An 18,981-nucleotide genomic window follows, 5' to 3' on the forward strand; every position below is an offset into this window, starting at 1 on the left:
TACCCTGTGAGGGAACAGTTAAAAGGGGAATGCTATTAACCAGGAAGAGGGCCCTCACCAGACTCGGCCTTCTGGTACCTTGATCTTGGACTTCCAGCCTCTAGAGCTGTGAGAAATAAATTTTTGTTGTTTTATAAGCTACCCAGTTTATGGTAGTTTGTTATAGCAGCCTAAAGAGAATAAGAAAATGTTTTACTCTGTTAACATTATTAATACTTTTTTAGTTTAAATTGTCCCAAATTTAGCCAGTGTCCTTGGGACATGTTCCCATCAGGTTTTTACCACTGCATTGCTTTCTAGCATAGCAAGATATATTTTTCCTGGGTTCAGCCATTTCTTCAAGGAATCTGGTTCCTTTCAGTGGGAAATGGTATCTAGAAACCAAGAACTGGGTATTAGATGGGCTCGTTACTACTGAGAAGTTACTACATCTAAGCCCTTTCAGTATACAGAGCCAGAAAATATGTGTGTATAATGAGTTCCTAACAATACCTCCACAGCACCAGATTTCTTCCTCTGTTGTTCCACAATCTAGAGTATTTGAATGGTGGGAATGGGTTGTAGCCATGCCATAATTCTAACTTGATGGAAGGGAAAAGAGAAGAAAACCTCATGCCCAATTTTCAAGACTCTAACCTAGATGTGGCATTATTTTTTGTGCTGATATTCCATTGAGTTTTTATTGGCGCTGGCATAGTCACATGTTCCACGCTTAGCTGCACGGGAGAACGGAAAATGTAGTCTAGCTGAGCAACCAGAAAAGGGGCAGAATGGATTTTAAAAGAATTAGAAATCTGCTAATGGACTTTTGGAAAGGATTTCCACTCTTTTAAACTAATAAAGCAGCACATTACTAGACCACACATCTGTTTTTAATAATTTGATAATTTTATTGTATAAAATCTGTTTACTTTATAATCGTATATATTTTCTTTTAAGCTTTTAAAAACTTTATTTTGAAAAGGGGGTCGTAAGCTTCACCAGGCTGATTGCCATAGTGGCCTGTGGCACAGAAAAGCACACACACCAGATTTCTGCACTGGTAAAGGCGGGAAGATCTTTGAGAGGCTGTTAACTCAGGCAAGTGGTAAAGAGAATGTGACTTGGGCAGTGCCCACAAGGGACAGATTCCAGAGGTCCTTTAACCTTCACTCACAATCTGCTTTTATCAGCAACACATCCAGATAACAGTATTGCTGCTAACCATTTATGCTCACTTCTTTTTGGCAGAAGGAAATGCTTCCTTGAAAGTGTAATTTAGGAACATTTTCTTTTCAAATTTGATATAAAATAGTGAGAAATGTTCAAATCATATAAGATGCCACCCTGTTGTTTAGCCGGCATAATAGGTAATAGGTGGACATTTCCCCACAATTAATAACTTTCCCCAAAGCCTGACCTGTGGTGGCGCAGTGGATAAAGCATCCACCTGGAATGCTGAGGTCTCCGGTTCGCAGCTCCGGTCTTGCCTGGTCAAGGCACATGTGGGAGTTGATGCTTCCTGCTCCTCCCCACTTTCTCTCTTGCTCTTTCTCTCTCTCTCCTCTCTAAAATGAGTAAATAAAAACATTTTAAAAAAACTTTCCCCAAAAAAACACAATAAGCTTTTAAAACCTTACATCATGTGATATAAAGCCACTCTCTGTCTCTAAAATCAATAAAATAAAATAAAAAGAAGAATAGAATCAGACCGTAAGGGAAGAGAGTCTCAGTGGTTTGTCCTGAGGGGCTAGAGGAAGCAGAGGAGGAGCTGGTGGCAGGTTGAGGACGCCTCCGTACGTAACAGTCCTCTGCACAGGGCTGTGAGTCATCCTCCACTAATGCTGGATCCACAAGCTGAGCAGGTAGTTCATTGCTCTGTGACACCACAGGCCTGCAGCATAGCACACATCATCTGAGTTCCACTGATCAGTAACTCTGATGGGCTCTGCTGTCTCCAGTCTCTGCATCTCCAGATGATTACGGTTTTGAACTCTTTTATGACCTTTCACACACACCCACACCCCCGCTGTGGCCTGCTTCCTTACACTAGAATGTGAACTGTTAGAGTGTAGGCGTCATGGTGCGTCTCAAAGTAGGTGCTGTTCTTTGTTAAATCAAGGAATCGTTCAGTAATGGAGGTAAATGCATTTACTTATGGAAGGTGAAGCTCTCTGATCCTAATTTGTAATTCTGTTAACTATTTACCTTAGTCTTACCTCCAGAAAAAAAATTTCAGGTTCTTCATATCCTCACTGTTCAGCACAGGATGGTTCTGGGATTGATCACAGAGCAGTGGAAAAAGGGTATTTAATCATTATGTAAATTCTTTAAGGACCAATTATTGTTTTGCTTTTAAAAGATTTATGAACCTAAATAACTATATATGGAACAAGTATCCAGCGTTTCCTAATCTCTTCTGACCTTTGCGGAGAGCTGGGAAAGCTGGAGGCAGAGATGGTGTTCAGAGACAGCTGGGAGCTGGCTCTGCAGTTCTCACAGGATGAGGCTGTACCCTTGCTGCCCACAGTGTGGTTCACTCTTTGACATACAGGTGTTCTAACTTAGAGCACACTTTGATATTCCCTAAATCACAAGCTCATCCAGTCTTAGTGTAAATTCCTTAGGAAGGTGCTGATGAGGTAGGTCTGAATGTAAGAGTATAAGTGAGAGCGACTGGCTTTGTTATCCAGCTCTGGAGCACTCACCGTCTCAGTGAGGAATGTCAGCAGCATTGCACACCCTACAGGGAACCGAGGGAACAGAGAGAGCCGCAAAGATGCTGCACCTGCACCTGCCTTCTGCTAAGTTCTGCTTCCTTGCCTAAATAAGTCAGGAAGTATGTGACTTTATGTGCTCTCTTCCGGCTTCATTTTTTTATTCATTTACTTTAAAAAAAAATTTTTTTTTGTATTTTTCTGAAGCTGGAAATGGGGAGGCAGTCAGACAGACTCCCGTATGCGCCCAACCGGGATCAACCCGACATGCCCACCAGGGGGCAATGCTCTGCCAATCTGGGGCACCGCTCTGTTGCAACCAGAGCCATTCTAGTGCCTGAGGCAGAGGCCATAGAGCCATCCTCAGCGCCTGGGCCAACTTTGCTCCAATGGAGCCTTGGCTGAGGGAGGGGAAGAGAGAGGCAGAGAGGAAGGAGAAGGGGAGGGGTGGAGAAGCAGATGGGCACTTCTCCTGTGTGCCCTGGCTGGGAATTGAACCCGGGACTCCTGCACGCCAGGCCGACGCTCTACCACTGAGCCAACCGGCCAGGACCTATTATTAATTTTAATGGGGTGACATAGATCAATCAGGGTACATAGGTTCAGAGAAAACATCTTCAGGTTATTTTCACATTTGATTATGCTGCATTCCCATCACTCAAAGTCCAATTGTCCTCTGTCACCTTCTATCTGGTTTTCTTTGTGCCCCTCCCCTCCCCTCCTTGTCTTTCCTTCCCTCTGCTCTCCGGTAACCACCACACTCTTGTCCATGTCTCTGAGTCTCATTTTTATGTCCCACCTATGTATGGAATCATATAGTTCTTAGTTTTTTCTGATTTATTTATTTCACTCTGTATAATGTTATCAAGTTCCATTCATGTTATTGTAAATGATCCGATGTCATCATTTCTTACGGCTCATCACAGCATTGTTCAGTGGCCAAGACATGGAAACAATCAAAAAGCCCTTCAATAGATGATTGGATAAAGAAAATGTGGTATATATATATATATATATTCTATGAAATACTCAGCCATTTACTTTTTTTTTTTTTTTTTTTTTTTGCATTTTTCTGAAGCTGGAAACAGGGAGAGACAGTCAGACAGACTCCCGCATGCGCCCGACTGGGATTCACCCAGCACGCCCACCAGGGGGCGATGCTCTGCCCATCCTGGGCGTCGCCATGTTGCGACCAGAGCCACTCTAGCGCCTGAGGCAGAGGCCACAGAGCCATCCCCAGCGCCCGGGCCATCTTTGCTCCAATGGAGCCTTGGCTGCGGGAGGGGAAGAGAGAGACAGAGAGGAAGGCACGGCGGAGGGGTGGAGAAGCAAATGGGTGCTTCTCCTGTGTGCCCTGGCCGGGAATCGAACCCGGGTCCTCCGCACGCTAGGCTGACGCTCTACCGCTGAGCCAACTGGCCAGGGCTCATTTACTTTTTAATTTACAGCTTTTTTTAAAATTTACAGCTTATTTTGAAATAATTTCAGACTTACAGGAAAGTCACAAGAATAGTACAAATAATTTTCATTTTTACCCAGATCCAAATGTTAGCACTTTATCGTATTTTCTATATCACCCTCTCTATCAATATATATTATTTTTTTGAACTATTGCAGATATTATACCCCTTTACTCCTAATACCTGTGTGTATTTTCAACAGACATTCTTTTACATAACCCAATACAATAATCAAAACCAAGAAATTAACATTGATACAATACTATTATCTAATATACAGATTTTTTTTAGTATTTAGCCAAATGACCTAATACAAATGTCACATTTACTTGTCATATTAATGGAATCATGTAGTTTTATTGTTATTATTATTTAGAGACTGTTTCTGTGGGATCATATAGTTTTTTCACCTTAGCATAAAACATTAGAGTCGCCTGACCAGGCAGTGGCGCAGTAGATATAGCATCAGCCTGGGACTCAGAGGACAGAGTTTCGAAATGCCAATGTCACCAGCTTGGACATGGGCTCATCTAGCTTGAGCACGGGCTCACCAACTTGAGCATGGGATCATAGACATGACCCCTCCATGGTCGCTGGCTTGAGCCCAGGGTTGCTAGCTTCAGCAAGGTGTCACTTGCTCTGCTGTAGCACCCCCAGTCAAGGCACATATGAAAACACAATCAATGATCAACTAAGGTGTCACAACCACAAGTTGATGCTTCTCATCTCTCTCCCTTCCTGTCTGTCTGTCCCTATTTGTCCCTCTCTCTGTCTCTCTCACACACACAAAAAAACAATTGGAGCCATCCATATTGTCCTGTGTGTCAATAATTTTTTCTTTTTTATTGCTGAGTAGTATTCCATTGTTTGGATTATAACATGATCTATTTATTCATTCATCAGTTAAACTTTTAAATTGCTTCCAGCATGAGACTGTTACAAATAAAGCTGTTATGAACATTCATGAACAGGTTTTTGTGTGAATGTGAGTTTTCATTTCTCTAGGATACATATCCAGGAGTGTGATTGCTGAGTCACAGTGTTCAACTTTATGAGAAAACGCCAGACTGCTTTCCAACAATAGCTCTACATTTTACATTCCCACTAGCTCTGTATGGGAGATCCAGTTTGTTTCCTCACCAGCATCTGATAGCTCACTGGAATTTTAATATGCATTTTCAGAGTGACTTACAATATACAGGGTCTTTGCATGCTCTTCATGACCACCCTTGTATCTTCTTTGGGAAAGGGTCTTTTCAAACACTGTACCCATTTTAAAAAATCATATTATTTTCTTATTGTTGTATTTTTAGAATTCTTTATATATTCTGGATACAAGTCAGGAAGTATATGACATGCAAATATTTTTTTTTTACCAACCTGTGGGTTTTCTTTTCTTTAAAGATTTTATTTATTGATTTTTGAGAGGGGGGGAGGAGCAGGAAGCATCAACTCACAGTAGTTGCTTCTTGTATGTGCCTTGACAGGGCAAGCCTGGGGTTTCGAATCAGTGACCTTAGCATTCCAGGTCACTGTGGACGCCTTATTCACTGTGCCACCACAGGACAACCTGAATGTTTTCTTTTCTTCTTTCTTCACCATGGTGAGAGAGAACATGCTATGGTTGAAGAGATAAGAGAAGGCCTTTATTCTCTTCTTTTTTTTTTTTACAGAGACAGAATCAGAGAAAGAGATAGATAGGGACAGACAGACAGGAATGGAGAGAGATGGGAAGCATCAATCATTAGTTTTTCGTTGCAACAACTTAGTTGTTCATTGATTGCTTTCTCATATGTGCTTTGACCTTGGGCCTGCAGCAGACCGAGTAACCCCTTGCTTGAGCCAGCGACCGTTGGGTCCAAGCTGGTGAGCTTTGCTCAAACCAGATGAGCCCGCGCTCAAGCTGGTGACCTCAGGGTCTCGAACCTGGGTCCTCCGCATCCCAGTCCAATGCTCTATCCACTGTGCCACCACCTGGTCAGGCAGAGAGAAGGCCTTTTTGACCAGAGTATAGAACATGAAGAAAGTGGTATGCAGTGAGACTGGACAGGCAGCAGGAACCTTACAGACTCTTCAAGAGTTTGGCACCTGTTCTGAAGGCAGTGAGAAGCCACTGAGTACTATTAAGCAGAGTGTGACATGAGTGGATTTGTGCTTTTAAAAGATCCCTCAGCTGCAGATGAAGAACAACTGGAGAGGGCTGAAGTGGTTTCATGGGGACCAGTCCGAAAGTTACTGCAATAGTCCAAGCAAGAAGCCACGGCAGCTTAAAGCAGGTAGCAGCATGCACATGGGGAGGAATGGCCTTGCCCAGGAAATAATAAGGAAGTCAATGTCTAGTTCATACCATATGTCCTGTCCTTGAAGGAAAGTATTTAATATTTCAACATTATATTTGATGTTTAGTTGTAGGTTTTTCTTAGCTCTCTTCCATCTAAATAAGTTTCCCTTCTGGTTTAGTTTGCTTTTTTAAAATCATAATACATGGTGAACTTTGTTAAATGCTTTTCCTGCATCAGTTGAGATGATTACATGCTTTTTCTTCTTTACTCTGGGAAAATACACTGATTTCTTTAATGTTGAATCAACTTTGGATTTGCTAATGTTCTGTTGAAGATTTTCATTAAATGTTCAAAAAAGAATTCACGGCCCTGGCTGGTTGGCTCAGTGGTAGAGCGTCGGCCTGGTGTGCAGGAGTCCTGGGTTCGATTCCCAGCCAGGGCACACAGGAGAAGCGCCTATCTGCTTCTCCACCCCTCCCCCTCTCCTTCCTCTCTGTCTCTCTCTTCCCCTCCTGCAGCTGAGGCTCCATTGGAGCGAAGATGGCCCGGGCGCTGGGGATGGCTCTGTGGCCTCTGCCTCAGGCGCTTGAATGGCTCTGGTTGCAGCAGAGTGATGCCCTAGATGGGCAGAGCATCGCCCCCTGGTGGGCATGCCGGGTGGATCCCAGTCGGGCGCATGCGGGAGTCTGTCTGACTGCCTCCCCGTTTCCAGCTTCGGAAAAATACAAAAAAAAAAAAAAAAAAAAAAAAGAATTCACCATGAAGTCATATGTTCTCTTCTCAGCAGCTTTTTCCCTAGACCATGCCTAACTATCATTAGAATGTACCCCTTCCACAACCACTGCAGTAAGGCATACTCTACTCATACTTCAAGACCCAGTTAAAACAGCAAGTCTTGCCCTGGGCCAGTAGCTCAGTTGGTTAGGACATTATCCTGACACACTAAGGTTGCGGGTTCGATCCCTGGTCAGGGCACATACAATAATCACCCAATGAATGCATGAATAACAACAAATCGATGTTTCTCTCAAATCAATAAATAAAATTTATTTATTTATTTATTTATTTATTTTTTTAAGGAATGAAATCTTTTTTTTAATTTTATTTATTCATTTTTAGAGAGGAGAGAGAGAGAGGGAGAGAGAGAAACAGAGAGAGAAGGGGGGAGGAGCTGGAAGCATCAACTCCCATATGTGCCTTGACCATGCAAGCCCAGGGTTTTGAACCGGCGACCTCAGCATCCACCACAGGTCAGGCAAATAAAATTTATTTTTTAAAAACTACCATGTCTTTCATGACAATTTCTCACTCATACTGACTCTAGTTTCTGAGATCCCAACTCTATTTTATCTCATCCTTTTATACCTATTTTGAAACTATTTCCATATGTTCATTAACCTTACCTGACTAACATTCCTCCAAGGACTGTTTAGTTCATCTCAGTTCTTCCCAGCATGCTTGGAACAGGGCCCGTGTAGAGTAAGTGCTCAGTGAATGCTTGCTGACCGAGTAAAAGAGAGAGACAAATCAGGGAAAACTGTCTCTCCAAGCTTCAGTGCCGAGTGTCACCCTTGTGCGGACAGGTGGACCCGGCAGTGGGGTTGGCAGGCTCCAAACTCGCAGCCCCCGTGTCCCCTTTGCTGAGTGGAAGCAGCTCGGGAGCCACCGCCCTTTAACATTGGACTACTCTTTGTTGGACACCGTACCTTAAATATCCTGGGAGAATCTTGGAAGGCTTTACCGAGTGATAAGTAGGTTTTAAAGCGCCAACAAAATTTTTTCCTGGAGCTAAGTGGTAAAGGGGTTCAGAAAAAGGAAATGGTGTGGGACTCTCCTCTGTCCAAATGTTGGCATAGTGTCCAAGTGCTTTCTTCTCCCCATTCCCATCTTTTTGCTCCCTCACCTGTCAATTACACTCCAGTCATACTCCACCGCCTGAAGTCCACTAGGTTTTTTTAAATTTTTTAATTTATTGTGTTAACATGGATTCAAGTGTCCCACTCAGTATAACACCCTCACCCCCAACAACGCGCCCCCCATTACAGCCCCTTTGCTTCTCTCCTTGACTCCCTCCCCCCTCCCCTCTGGGATTTGCTGTCCTGTTATCTGTATCTCTGTGTTATGTATATGTAATTTCACTAATCCCTTCATCCTCTCTGATCCCATCCCCTCATCCTCCCCTCGGACAGCTGTCCCTCTGCTCCCTGTGACCCCACCTCTGCCTCTATTCCGTTCCTCAGTTCACTGTTGAGTCCACTAGATTTTTCTTTCCTCTGAGCCTTTGTACATGCTATTCCTTGAACTTGGAATGCCTTGTTCCCTGAATGCCTTTGACTTGGCTAATTCCTGTTTGTCCTTTAGGTCTCAGCTTAAATGTTACCTCCGCTAGGGTGCCTTCCCTGACCACCTGCCCAAACCTCCATTAGTACACACAGACCCAGGAAAAAGGCCCGAGACTAAAAATGTACCTCCATAAGCGGAGGGCAGAGAGAGACTGAAGAAAGAGGCTGGCCATTCCAGTCTGGTAATGAATATAGAGTTTATTAAGGGAAACTTACATTCAAGGCATGTCATGGGCAGCTGCAAGATGAAAATGGATCCATGTGCCGCTTGTCAGAGTCAGAGCCAGAGAATTTTCTAGGATATGGGGAGACGGGGGGATAGTCACGGGTAATATATATGAATGCTACCAGGTACCGGAAATTACTTCATATGCTTGACAGGTCAGGACAACCACCTGTTCCAGGAACCAGCACATAGCAGGAGGCAAGAGAAGGGTGCTGATTTATGTCAGAATATCAGTTATGACCAGACAGTCTCTAAGGGGGGTTGCAGAAAGCAAACTTGGCCTGGGTCCAAATTACAGAACAGACAGCAGTCATGTCATGGAACAGTCTCTCCTCCACACACCCCAGGTCTGAAGTTGGTGCTCTTTCACTATATTCTACAATACCATGAACTTCCTTCCTTGTAGCACTTGTAAAACTATTTCCATTACAATCTTCTCTATATTTTTCACTAGAGCTCCTTATGAGCAGCACTGTATCATCTGTGATTCCCAGTCCTCAGAACAAATATTTCTTCAATGAAAAGAATGCACAAATGAATGAGTCCCATATAAGTGCCGATTGCAAAGAAAGACTAAAAGAGCATGTAGCACCTGACCAGGTGGTGGCTCAGTGGATAGAGCACCAGCCTGGGATGCTGAGGACCCAGATTTGAAACCTCGAGGGTGCCGGCTTGAGCGTGGAATCAGTCATGATCCCATAGGCACTGGCTTGAGCCAAAAGGTCACTGGCTTGAAGCCCAAGATCAGTGGCTTGAACCCAAGGTCGCTGGCTTGAGCAAGGGGTCACTTGCTCTGCTGCAGCCTTTCACCCTCACCCCCCGTCAAGGCACATATGAGGAAGCAATCAATGAACAACTAAGGTGCCACAACTATGAGTTGATGCTTCTAATCTCTCTCCTTTCCTGTCTGTTCCTCTCTCTCTCTCCTGTATGCACTAAAAAAAAACAAAAAAGAGCGTGTAGCTGGTATACTTTTTCTTTCCACACCCAGCATTCTCCTGGTGTGCAGCCTGCAGATGTGGAAGAAGTAGTCAAGAAAGGTGTACAGACCCTTGTGATTGGCCGAGGGATGAGTGAGGCCTTGAAGGTAGGTACTGCTGAACAGCATCCTGAGGACAGTGGCTGATCTCTTGGACTTTACCTTCAAGATATGTCCTTGTTGGGAGTTCATCTTTATGTATCATGCACCCTCATTTTGCTGATGATCCAATAATGGCTGTGTACCACTCTCCTCATCAGGGTTGCATTGTCTAGTCTCCATCTAACCCTGGGCTTGTATTGTTTCAAGTATTTTTTAGAAAGTCCTCAATCCTGGAATTTTTAAAACTCTACAACTATTTACAATTGGTTCTATAGATTCTTTTTTTTTAAATATTTTTATTTATTTATTTATTTTAGAGAGGAGAGAGAGAGAGAAGGGGGGAGGAGCAGGAAGCATCAACTCCCATATGTGCCTTAACCAGGCAGCTCCAGGGTTTCAAACTGGCAACCTCAGTGTTTCCAGGTCGATACTTTATCCACTGTGCCACCACAGGTCAAGCCTGGTTCTATAGATTCTTACAGTACTTTATATTTTTATAGATTTTAGAATACTTTTTCTTTTCTTAGATGCATTCAAGTTATTTTCCCCTTTTATGAAAAGTGTATTTTAATTTTACTTATAGAAAAGATTCCATGCAAAAATATAGAAAAAGGTGAAAGATTTGTCCTCCCCAGTCTCCCACGCTTGTGTACACTGCTCCAGTTCTGCGTCTGCAAATATATACACACCTACACACAAGGTATACATGACTACACTTACAACCATTTTCACATAAATAAAATCACACTATACAAATTGTTCTGCAACTTATTATTCATTTACATTTTTACATTATGAACAGCCTTTCCCGTAAGTGTTAGAGATCTACCTCATCCCTCTCTTTATATAGATGTTCTAAAATCCAGCTCCCTACTGATGAAGGTGCTCTGTATTTATCTATACTTTTTAGTTTAACCTAGATTTTTCTCCATTAAAATAAATCCTATCTCCCTGACCAGTCAGTGGCACAGGGGATAGAGCATCAGCCTGGGATGCTGAAGATCCAGGTTCAAAATCCTTAGGTTGCAGGCTTGAGCATGGACTCACCAGCATGAGTATGGGATTGCTGGTTTGAGCACGGGATCATAGACATGATGCCATAGTTGCTGGCTTGAGCCCAAAGGTCGCTGGCTTGAGCCCAAAGGTTGCTGGCTTGAATACCAAGGTCGCTGGCTTGAGCAAGGGGTCAGTGGCTCGGCTGGAGCCCCCCAGTCAAGGCACTTATGAGAAAGTAATCAATGAATAACTAAGGTGCCACAACTAGAGTTGATGCTTCTCATCTCTCTCCCTTCCTGTCCCTCCCTCCCTCTCTCTCTAAAAAAAATCCTATCTATAAAGGTACTGTTGTTATAAAATTGTCCAAACATACAGAAAAGTAATATAGGGCATTAAAAAATATTTCAGAGCCTGACCTGTGGTGGCACAGTGGGTAAAGCGATGACCTGGAACGCTGAGGTCACCAGTTCCGAAACCCCAAGTTTGCCCGGCAAAGGCACACATGAGAGCAACTTCTATGAGTTGATGCTTCCCACTCCTCCCCTTGCCCTTTCTCTCTATATATACTCTCTCAAAAATCAATAAAATCTGCCTGGCCTGCAGTGGCACAGTGGATAAACCATCAACTTGGAATGCTGAGGTCACCGTTCAAAACCCTGGGCTCGCCCAGTCAGGGCACATACACCAAGCAAGCAATAAACAACTAAAGTAAAGCAACTATAAGTTCATACCTCTCTCTCCTCCCACCCTCTTTAAGATCAATAAAAATAAATCTAAATATATATACTGTATACAAAATATTTTTAAAAAATATTTCAGAGCTTTTCTGAGCAAGAAAGTCTACTTTTGGGGGGGAGCACGAGAGAGAAAGAGAGGGACAGACAGACAGGAAGGGAGAGAGATGAGAAACATCAATTCTTTATTGCGACACCTTAGTTCATTGTTTGCTTTCCCATATGTACCTTGAATGGGAGGCTTCAGCCAAGCCAGTCAACCCTTGCTCAAGCCAACACCTTGGGCTTCAAGCCAATGACATTTGGGTCACATCTACAACCCCACATTCAAGCTGGCGACCCCCTGCCTGCACTCAAGCCAATGAACCATGAGCCCATTCTCAAACCTGAGACCTCAGTGTTTCAAACCTGGGTCCTCAGCATCTCAGGCCAAAGCTCTATCCACTGGGCCACTGCCTAGTCAGGAACAAAGTCTAATTAAAATGTATTTGAAATGGCCCTGGCCGGTTGGCTCAGTGGTAGAGCGTTGGCCTGGCGTGCAGAAGTCCCGGGTTCGATTCCCGGCCAGGGCACACAGGAGAAGCGCCCATCTGCTTCTCCACCCCTCCCCCTCTCCTTCCTCTCTGTCTCTCTCTTCCCCTTCCACAGCTGAGGCTCCATTGGAGCAAAGATGCCCCGGGCGCTGGGGATGGCTCCTTGGCCTCTGCCCCAGGTGCTAGAGTGGCTCTGGTCGCAACAGAGCGACGCCGCGGAGGGGCAGAGCATCGCCCCCTGGTGGGCAGAGCATCGCCCCTAGTGGGCGTGCCGGGTGGATCCCGGTCGGGTGCATGCGGGAGTCTGTCTGACTGTCTCTCCCCGTTTCCAGCTTCAGAAAAATACAAAAAAAAAATGTATTTGAAATAACATTCATGACAAGCCAGAGTTGAGAATACCTAGTAACAGCTGCCACTGTTGAGATACTTTTATATAAATTTATTTACAAATATTTATGCAGCACCTTCTATAAGCAAGATACTATTTTAGGCACTAGAGATAAGATAAATAAAATTCATGACCCTCATGGATAATAAAAAAGTGGACAATTTCTGATCATAAATTCTGTGAAGATAAAGGTGACTGATGAGGGGCTCCTCTTAATGGGGTGGTCAAGACAGGCCTTTTTGAGAAGACATTAGAGCCGCAGTATACATGCATTGGTTAATGTCACCCTCACACCAACCCTGTGATGTAAGTATTATATCCCATCTTACAGGAGAGGAAATTGGGGTTGAGAGACTTTAGTAGTCTTAAGGTCTCTTGGTTAGTGCATGGCAAAGTTAGAATTTACACTCAGGCCCTGGCCGGTTGGCTCAGCGGTAGAGCGTCGGCCTAGCGTGCGGAGGACCCGGGTTCGATTCCCGGCCAGGGCACACAGGAGAAGCGTCCATTTGCTTCTCCACCCCTCCGCTGCGCCTTCCTCTCTGTCTCTCTCTTCCCCTCCCGCAGCCAAGGCTCCATTGGAGCAAAAGATGGCCCGGGCGCTGGGGATGGCTCTGTGGCCTCTGCCTCAGGCGCTAGAGTGGCTCTGGTCGCAACATGGCGACGCCCAGGATGGGCAGAGCATCGCCCCCTGGTGGGCAGAGCTTCGCCCCTGGTGGACGTGCCGGGTGGATCCCGGTCGGGCGCATGCGGGAGTCTGTCTGACTGTCTCTCCCTGTTTTCAGCTTCAGAAAAATGCAAAAAAAAAAAAAAAAAAAGAATTTACACTCAGGTTGGACTGATTAAACATTTAACATTTACATGTTTTGGGGCCTGTCCCATGCTACACATTTCACATATCTTAGATAAGTTAGTTCTCATACCAACCCTGTGAGCTAGATATTATTATTCCTATTTCCAGACATGGAAACAAATGCTTAGGAGAACTTACCCTAGGTCACACCATTAGCAAGGACTTAAATCCACGGCTAGCTCCAAAATCCATGCTCTTTCCATTTCATCTGAGCTTTATGCATACCTATGATACTTCTGTCAACTTCTTAGGAACCTTTTTGACTCCTTGTGGCTCACTGCCAAATTTTGGGCTGGTGACACTTTGGGTGATTAAGGAGTGACATTTGTCCCTGTCTAGTTCTGTAGAGTATACTTGCCCCATGACAGAAAGGAAACCCTGGGGGCTTTCCACTCCCTCACTTACCCATCTTTTCCTTCTTGCCAGGTGCCCGCATCAACTCTGGAGTACCTCAAGAAACAAGGCATCGATGTGCGGGTCCTCCAGACGGAGCAGGCAGTAAAGGAGTACAACGCTTTGGTTGCCCAAGGTGTCAGGGTGGGAGGGGTCTTCCATTCCACCTGCTGATGGAGCCTCAAGAAAATAAATCACCAAGCAATAATGCCTGTGACTGTCACTCTTACCACTCTCCACACCAGGCTCCCTAAGCATTTTCGAGCAGCTGCTCATGCCAGGTCCTGAGCTAGGTGGGCTTTGGGATGTATGGATACCAAGGCAAGGTCCCTGACAGGGGGAGAGGGGCATGCTGAAAATCAAGAGAGGGGATGGACAGTTATCAAAGTTTAATAAAGTAGTGTTTGGCCAGTATGATAAAATAAAGGCAAAAATAAAAATGTTTTCATTTTTGTGTGTGACAAAGACAGAGAAAGGGACAAACAGACAAGAAAGGTGAGAAATGAGAAGCATCAATTTGTTGCAGCACCTTCGTTGTTCATTGATTGCTTTCTCATATGTACCTTGACCGGGGGGGGGGGGGCTCCAGCAGAGCGAGTGACCCCTTGCTTGAGCCAGCGACCTTGGGCTTCAAGCCAGCAACCTTTGGGCTCAAGACAGCGATCATGGGGTCATGTCCATGATCCCACACTCGAGCCAGTGACCCCACACACACAAGCTGGTGAGCCAGCACTCAAGCCGGTGACCTCAGGGTTTAGAACTTGGTTCCTCTGCATCCCAGTCCAACACTTTTATCCACTGTGCCACTGTCTGGTCCATTTTTTTCTTAAGGACAAAAGCTTCAGTGCATTAAAAATCATACTGTAATTGATTGATGCTTTGGAATGTTTAGCTATCAGGTCAAGCAGTAGTCACAAAGCATCTTCTATACAGGCACTGCTATAGACTCTGGAGAAACATCATTAAAAGTCTTGTCCTTGTGTGGCTTCTATTCTAGGGGGGAATTAAACAAGTAAATGGATAAATACATAATGTAAGTAAACTCTTACGAAGAAACACAAAGCTGAGTACGAAGACAAAGGAGTGATGGGGATAGTTCAGATGTGTGGTCAGGGAAAGTCTTTCTGTGCTATGCCCTGACACTTGGTTTTAGGCAGCTGTTCTACTAACTAAACCTGAGCTTCTGCGGCCAGTTCTCCCTGGGCCTTAAGTCCTTATTAAATGATGGGTCTGGCTCTGGTCAATGGTTCCACTGATTACAGCATTGTCCTAAAGCACAGAGGTTGACGGTTTGACCCTGGTCAAGGCACATACACGAACAGGCCCATGTTCCTCTCTCTCTTCCTTCCTCTTTCACTAAAATCAATTTTAAAAATGAAAAAAAAAACGATGGGGCTGACATAGATGCCCTTTAATAGTCCCTACTAGCATTAACAGTCTTTATTCTATCAAATGCCAGGTGGTCTTTGTGAAGCCTTAGAATGGACTGATTGAACTAGAGAATCACCTTAATTTTCACTTGTCCTCCCCACTTTGAGGAGTTAATGAGTATGGGCTTTGGTATCAAATAGACCTGACTCTGAACTGTGGCTTTCTGCCACTCAGTGGTTGGGCACTTATTTAATCCTCAGAATTTCACTGTTCTCATCTGTCAGACAAGAATAATATTATATTAGTACCTGGGGTTACTGTATGTATTAAATGGGGTAATTCATGGACAGTTTTAGCACACTGCTTGGCATGTGGTATGGACTCAATAAATTGAAGCCATTGTTCTCATTATCTTTCTGTTAATGGGGCTGCTGTGTAAAGCCAGTTAGTTTCCTTTTATGGAACCCAAAGGAACTATCTACTGTCTTTCATTTACTCAGTAATTCTCTTTCATACCCATTTACTGAGAGCCTCTTAAAAGATTTTTTTTTGTTTTTTTTCTTTTTTAAAGATTTTATTCATTTTAGAGAGGGGAGAGAGAGAAAGAGAGGGGGTAAAGGGGGAAGGAGCAAGAAGCATCCATCACCTCTCATTTGTGCCTTGACCAGGCAAGCCCAGGGTTTTGAACCAGCAACCTCAGCATTCCAGGTTGATGCTTTATCCACTGCACCACCACAGGTCAGGCACAAGTTTTCTTATGACCAATTATTGCTGGGCCCTGGGGGTACAGAAATTAACAAGTTGGTTATAGTTCCTACCCTCAGTAGTAATGTGGAAGATACAGACAGACAACAAAGATACAGTGTGTTAACATAATACAGTGTAGTTACAAGGCCCAGACGTTGCACAAAGGATGGACTAATTTATCCTACAAAAATGGAAGGAAAATTAGGGAAGACATCAGTTAAGGACATAATATAAGCTGAGTCTTAAAGATGTTCACTTATTCACCAAAAAAATATTTGGCAACTCATCAACTACTAGACAATTACCAAGCATGATATTTGTCACATCCATAACCAAACAAAATTGCTCCACCCAGCCTTGTTGATTTTAGCTTTCTATGATCCTATCACTTGATTGGCCCTGTTGCGCTGGACCTAAGGGGAGCCAATCAATAGAGCAGCAACTTAAGATGTGACTTGGCAAGAAAAGATGAGCTGAGGCCCTCAGAATGGAAAGCAAAGGGATTTTTCCAAGCTCACCCAGCAAGTAAGTGGCAGACCCAGTTAGAGAATACTGTCACATATGCATATAAAACTTCTGGCCCTGGCTGGCTGGCTTAGTGGTAGAGCGTTGGCCCAGCGTGTGGAAGTCCTGGGTTCGATTCCTGACCAAGGCACACAGAAGCACCCATCTGCTTCTCCACCCTTCCCCCTCTCCTTTCTCTCTAGCTCTGTCTTCCTCTTCCACAGCTGGGGCTCCACTGGAGCAAACTTGGCCTTGGCACTAAGAATGGCTCTGTGGCCTCCACCTCAGGCACTAGAATAACTCCGGTTGCAATGGAGTGATGCCCCAGATGGGCAGAGCATCACCCCTAGTGGGTATGCAGGGTGGATCTCGGTTGGGTGCATATGGGAGTCTGTCTCTCTGCCTCCCAGCTTCTCACTTCAGAAAAATACAAAAAAAAAAAAAAAAAAAAACCAAACCAAAAAACAAACAATACAACTTCTTATTGAGGTATAACTCAATTACATTACATTCGTTTCAGGTGTATATCACAATTTAATATTGGTATATACTGCAAAATGATTACCACAAAAAGTCTAGTTAACTTTGTACAGTTAACTAGTCTAGTATTTACCAGGACTATTTGCCAACATTTAAATGAGACAATGTATGTAAAACCCCAGCTCTAAGGTTTGACATTCAGTTCCTTCTTTACATCCTATATCTTTGGAATTAAATAGAATCATTAGCTGAAGACTCAGGAGGAAATACACAGCAAAGGATCACAGGGCAACCTACATCCACAAAGCAGGGGATGAGGGCACAGGGCAAAAATTGGGATTTGTTGAATTTCAAGTCCCACAGCTGGAGCATTACATATGCTATGTTGGCCTAATGGTCCAATAAATTTGTTACTGCCTGCATTGATACTATAATTGGCATTTTACCTGTAAAGGAGACTGTTCCCTAAACCTTCTTCATCCTCAGCTTGCTCTGGTTAATTAGTTTCTCTTCATTGAAATACACTTCAGATATTCTTACCTAAAATTCCATTATTAAAGTTACCCTTTTAGTTTAAGTATATATTCTGCCAAAGTGAGCACACCCTTTTAGTCCGACACTGTCTCTGCAAAAAGTCTTCTACTGTACTACTGAAGTGCACATACCCAGGTCAGATGAAACACTAAGAACCAATGCCGTGTGTTAATTTCTACCATACACCTCAGGAGGACTGTGGGAGTAACACCCTCAAAATCCTACTGCCCAGCCTGGAGTGAGGCCCTGCTCAGTCCTTCTGAAGCCAGGCATTTATAAGATAACAGGAATTTTCTAGAGCTGTTCCCTCAGTCCATAAAGCCAGGCACATATAAAGCTAGAAAGTTTGATAAAATTCAGACTTTTTTTTTTTAATTTTAGAGAGAGAGAGAGACACAGAAATAGAGAGACAGGAAGGGAGAGAAATGAGAAGCATCAATTCTTCACTGGGGTTACCTTAGTTGCTCGTTGATTGCTTTCTCAACTGTACCTTGATGGGGGGAGCCAGTGACCTTGGGCTCAAGCCAGTGACCATGGGGTCATGTTTATGAACCCGTGCTCAAACCAGCAACACCATGCTCAAACTAATGAGCCCACGCTTAAGCCGGCGACCTCAGGGTTTCAAACCTGGGTCCTCTGTGTCCCAGTCTGACACTTTATCCACTGCAGCACTGCCTGGTCAGGCCAGACTGTTTTCCTTTGATGCAAATATTTCTTTTTTGTCAAATGTAGGGTGAGACAGTTCCAGTGGGTGTTGAATTAGATGTGGGTGTAATCAGTGTTCCCAAGTGAGTTGTCTTCACATTGGAGAGAACTTAGTACAAATTATTAAGAGACAGAAGTACCTGGGAGTGAGGTCATTAAACCCTTTGTAAACCTGCTAATAAGTAGCTCTTGCTTCTGAATCTGCTCTACATGGTCGCTGGAAATGTGCAGAACCTGGAGAAAAGCTTTTTCCACAAGACACTATCCTCAGTCCACATCTTTATCGTTAAATCCTTCTATTCAATTTGTAGGGTGCACAGCCTTTACTTCTCACATTTCCTGTCTTCTTGCTTGAGGAGAAGTCTGCCAACCACTAGGGCTATCTTTCTTCCCCATAATTCTGTTTGTTGAAGTCAATCATATCAAAGCCAAATATAAAACCCTTTCCTAAATTTGAATGTCAAGGCTGGCTTTTGCAGGCATGCCATGGTACTAAGTTTGCTCTGGATTCTTACACTCATTCATGGTTTCCTTGCCTGGTATGAACCAGGAGCTGTGCTGGGGATACAATGGAGACATCCTTACTGTCCAGGTACTCACGTGTTCCTTGGAAGAAACAGACATGTAAATATACAGTGAAGACGCAGAAGTTGCCATCT

General features: G+C 44.0%; 1 protein-coding gene across 5 annotated transcripts in view; it reads left to right on the forward strand.

Annotated features, from left to right (window-relative positions):
* Nucleotides 1-14,189, forward strand: part of AAMDC (adipogenesis associated Mth938 domain containing) — a 44,072-nt gene extending 29,883 nt beyond the window's left edge. For 4 of the 5 annotated variants that reach the window (XM_066369214.1, XM_066369185.1, XM_066369195.1 and 1 more), the window contains exons 3-5: nt 9,998-10,093; nt 10,407-10,540; nt 14,015-14,189. In XM_066369214.1, coding sequence (XP_066225311.1) covers nt 9,998-10,093; nt 10,407-10,540; nt 14,015-14,090 — 306 coding nt within the window. In that variant the 3' untranslated portion in view covers nt 14,091-14,189. The remainder of the gene's footprint in view (nt 1-9,997; nt 10,094-10,406; nt 10,541-14,014) is intronic. The other variant, XM_066369223.1, reaches the window with a different exon arrangement.
* The last annotated feature ends 4,792 nt before the right edge of the window (nt 14,190-18,981 follow it).

Source organism: Saccopteryx leptura, chromosome 1 (genome assembly GCF_036850995.1).
Source record: "Saccopteryx leptura isolate mSacLep1 chromosome 1, mSacLep1_pri_phased_curated, whole genome shotgun sequence".
Taxonomy (NCBI): domain Eukaryota; kingdom Metazoa; phylum Chordata; class Mammalia; order Chiroptera; family Emballonuridae; genus Saccopteryx; species Saccopteryx leptura.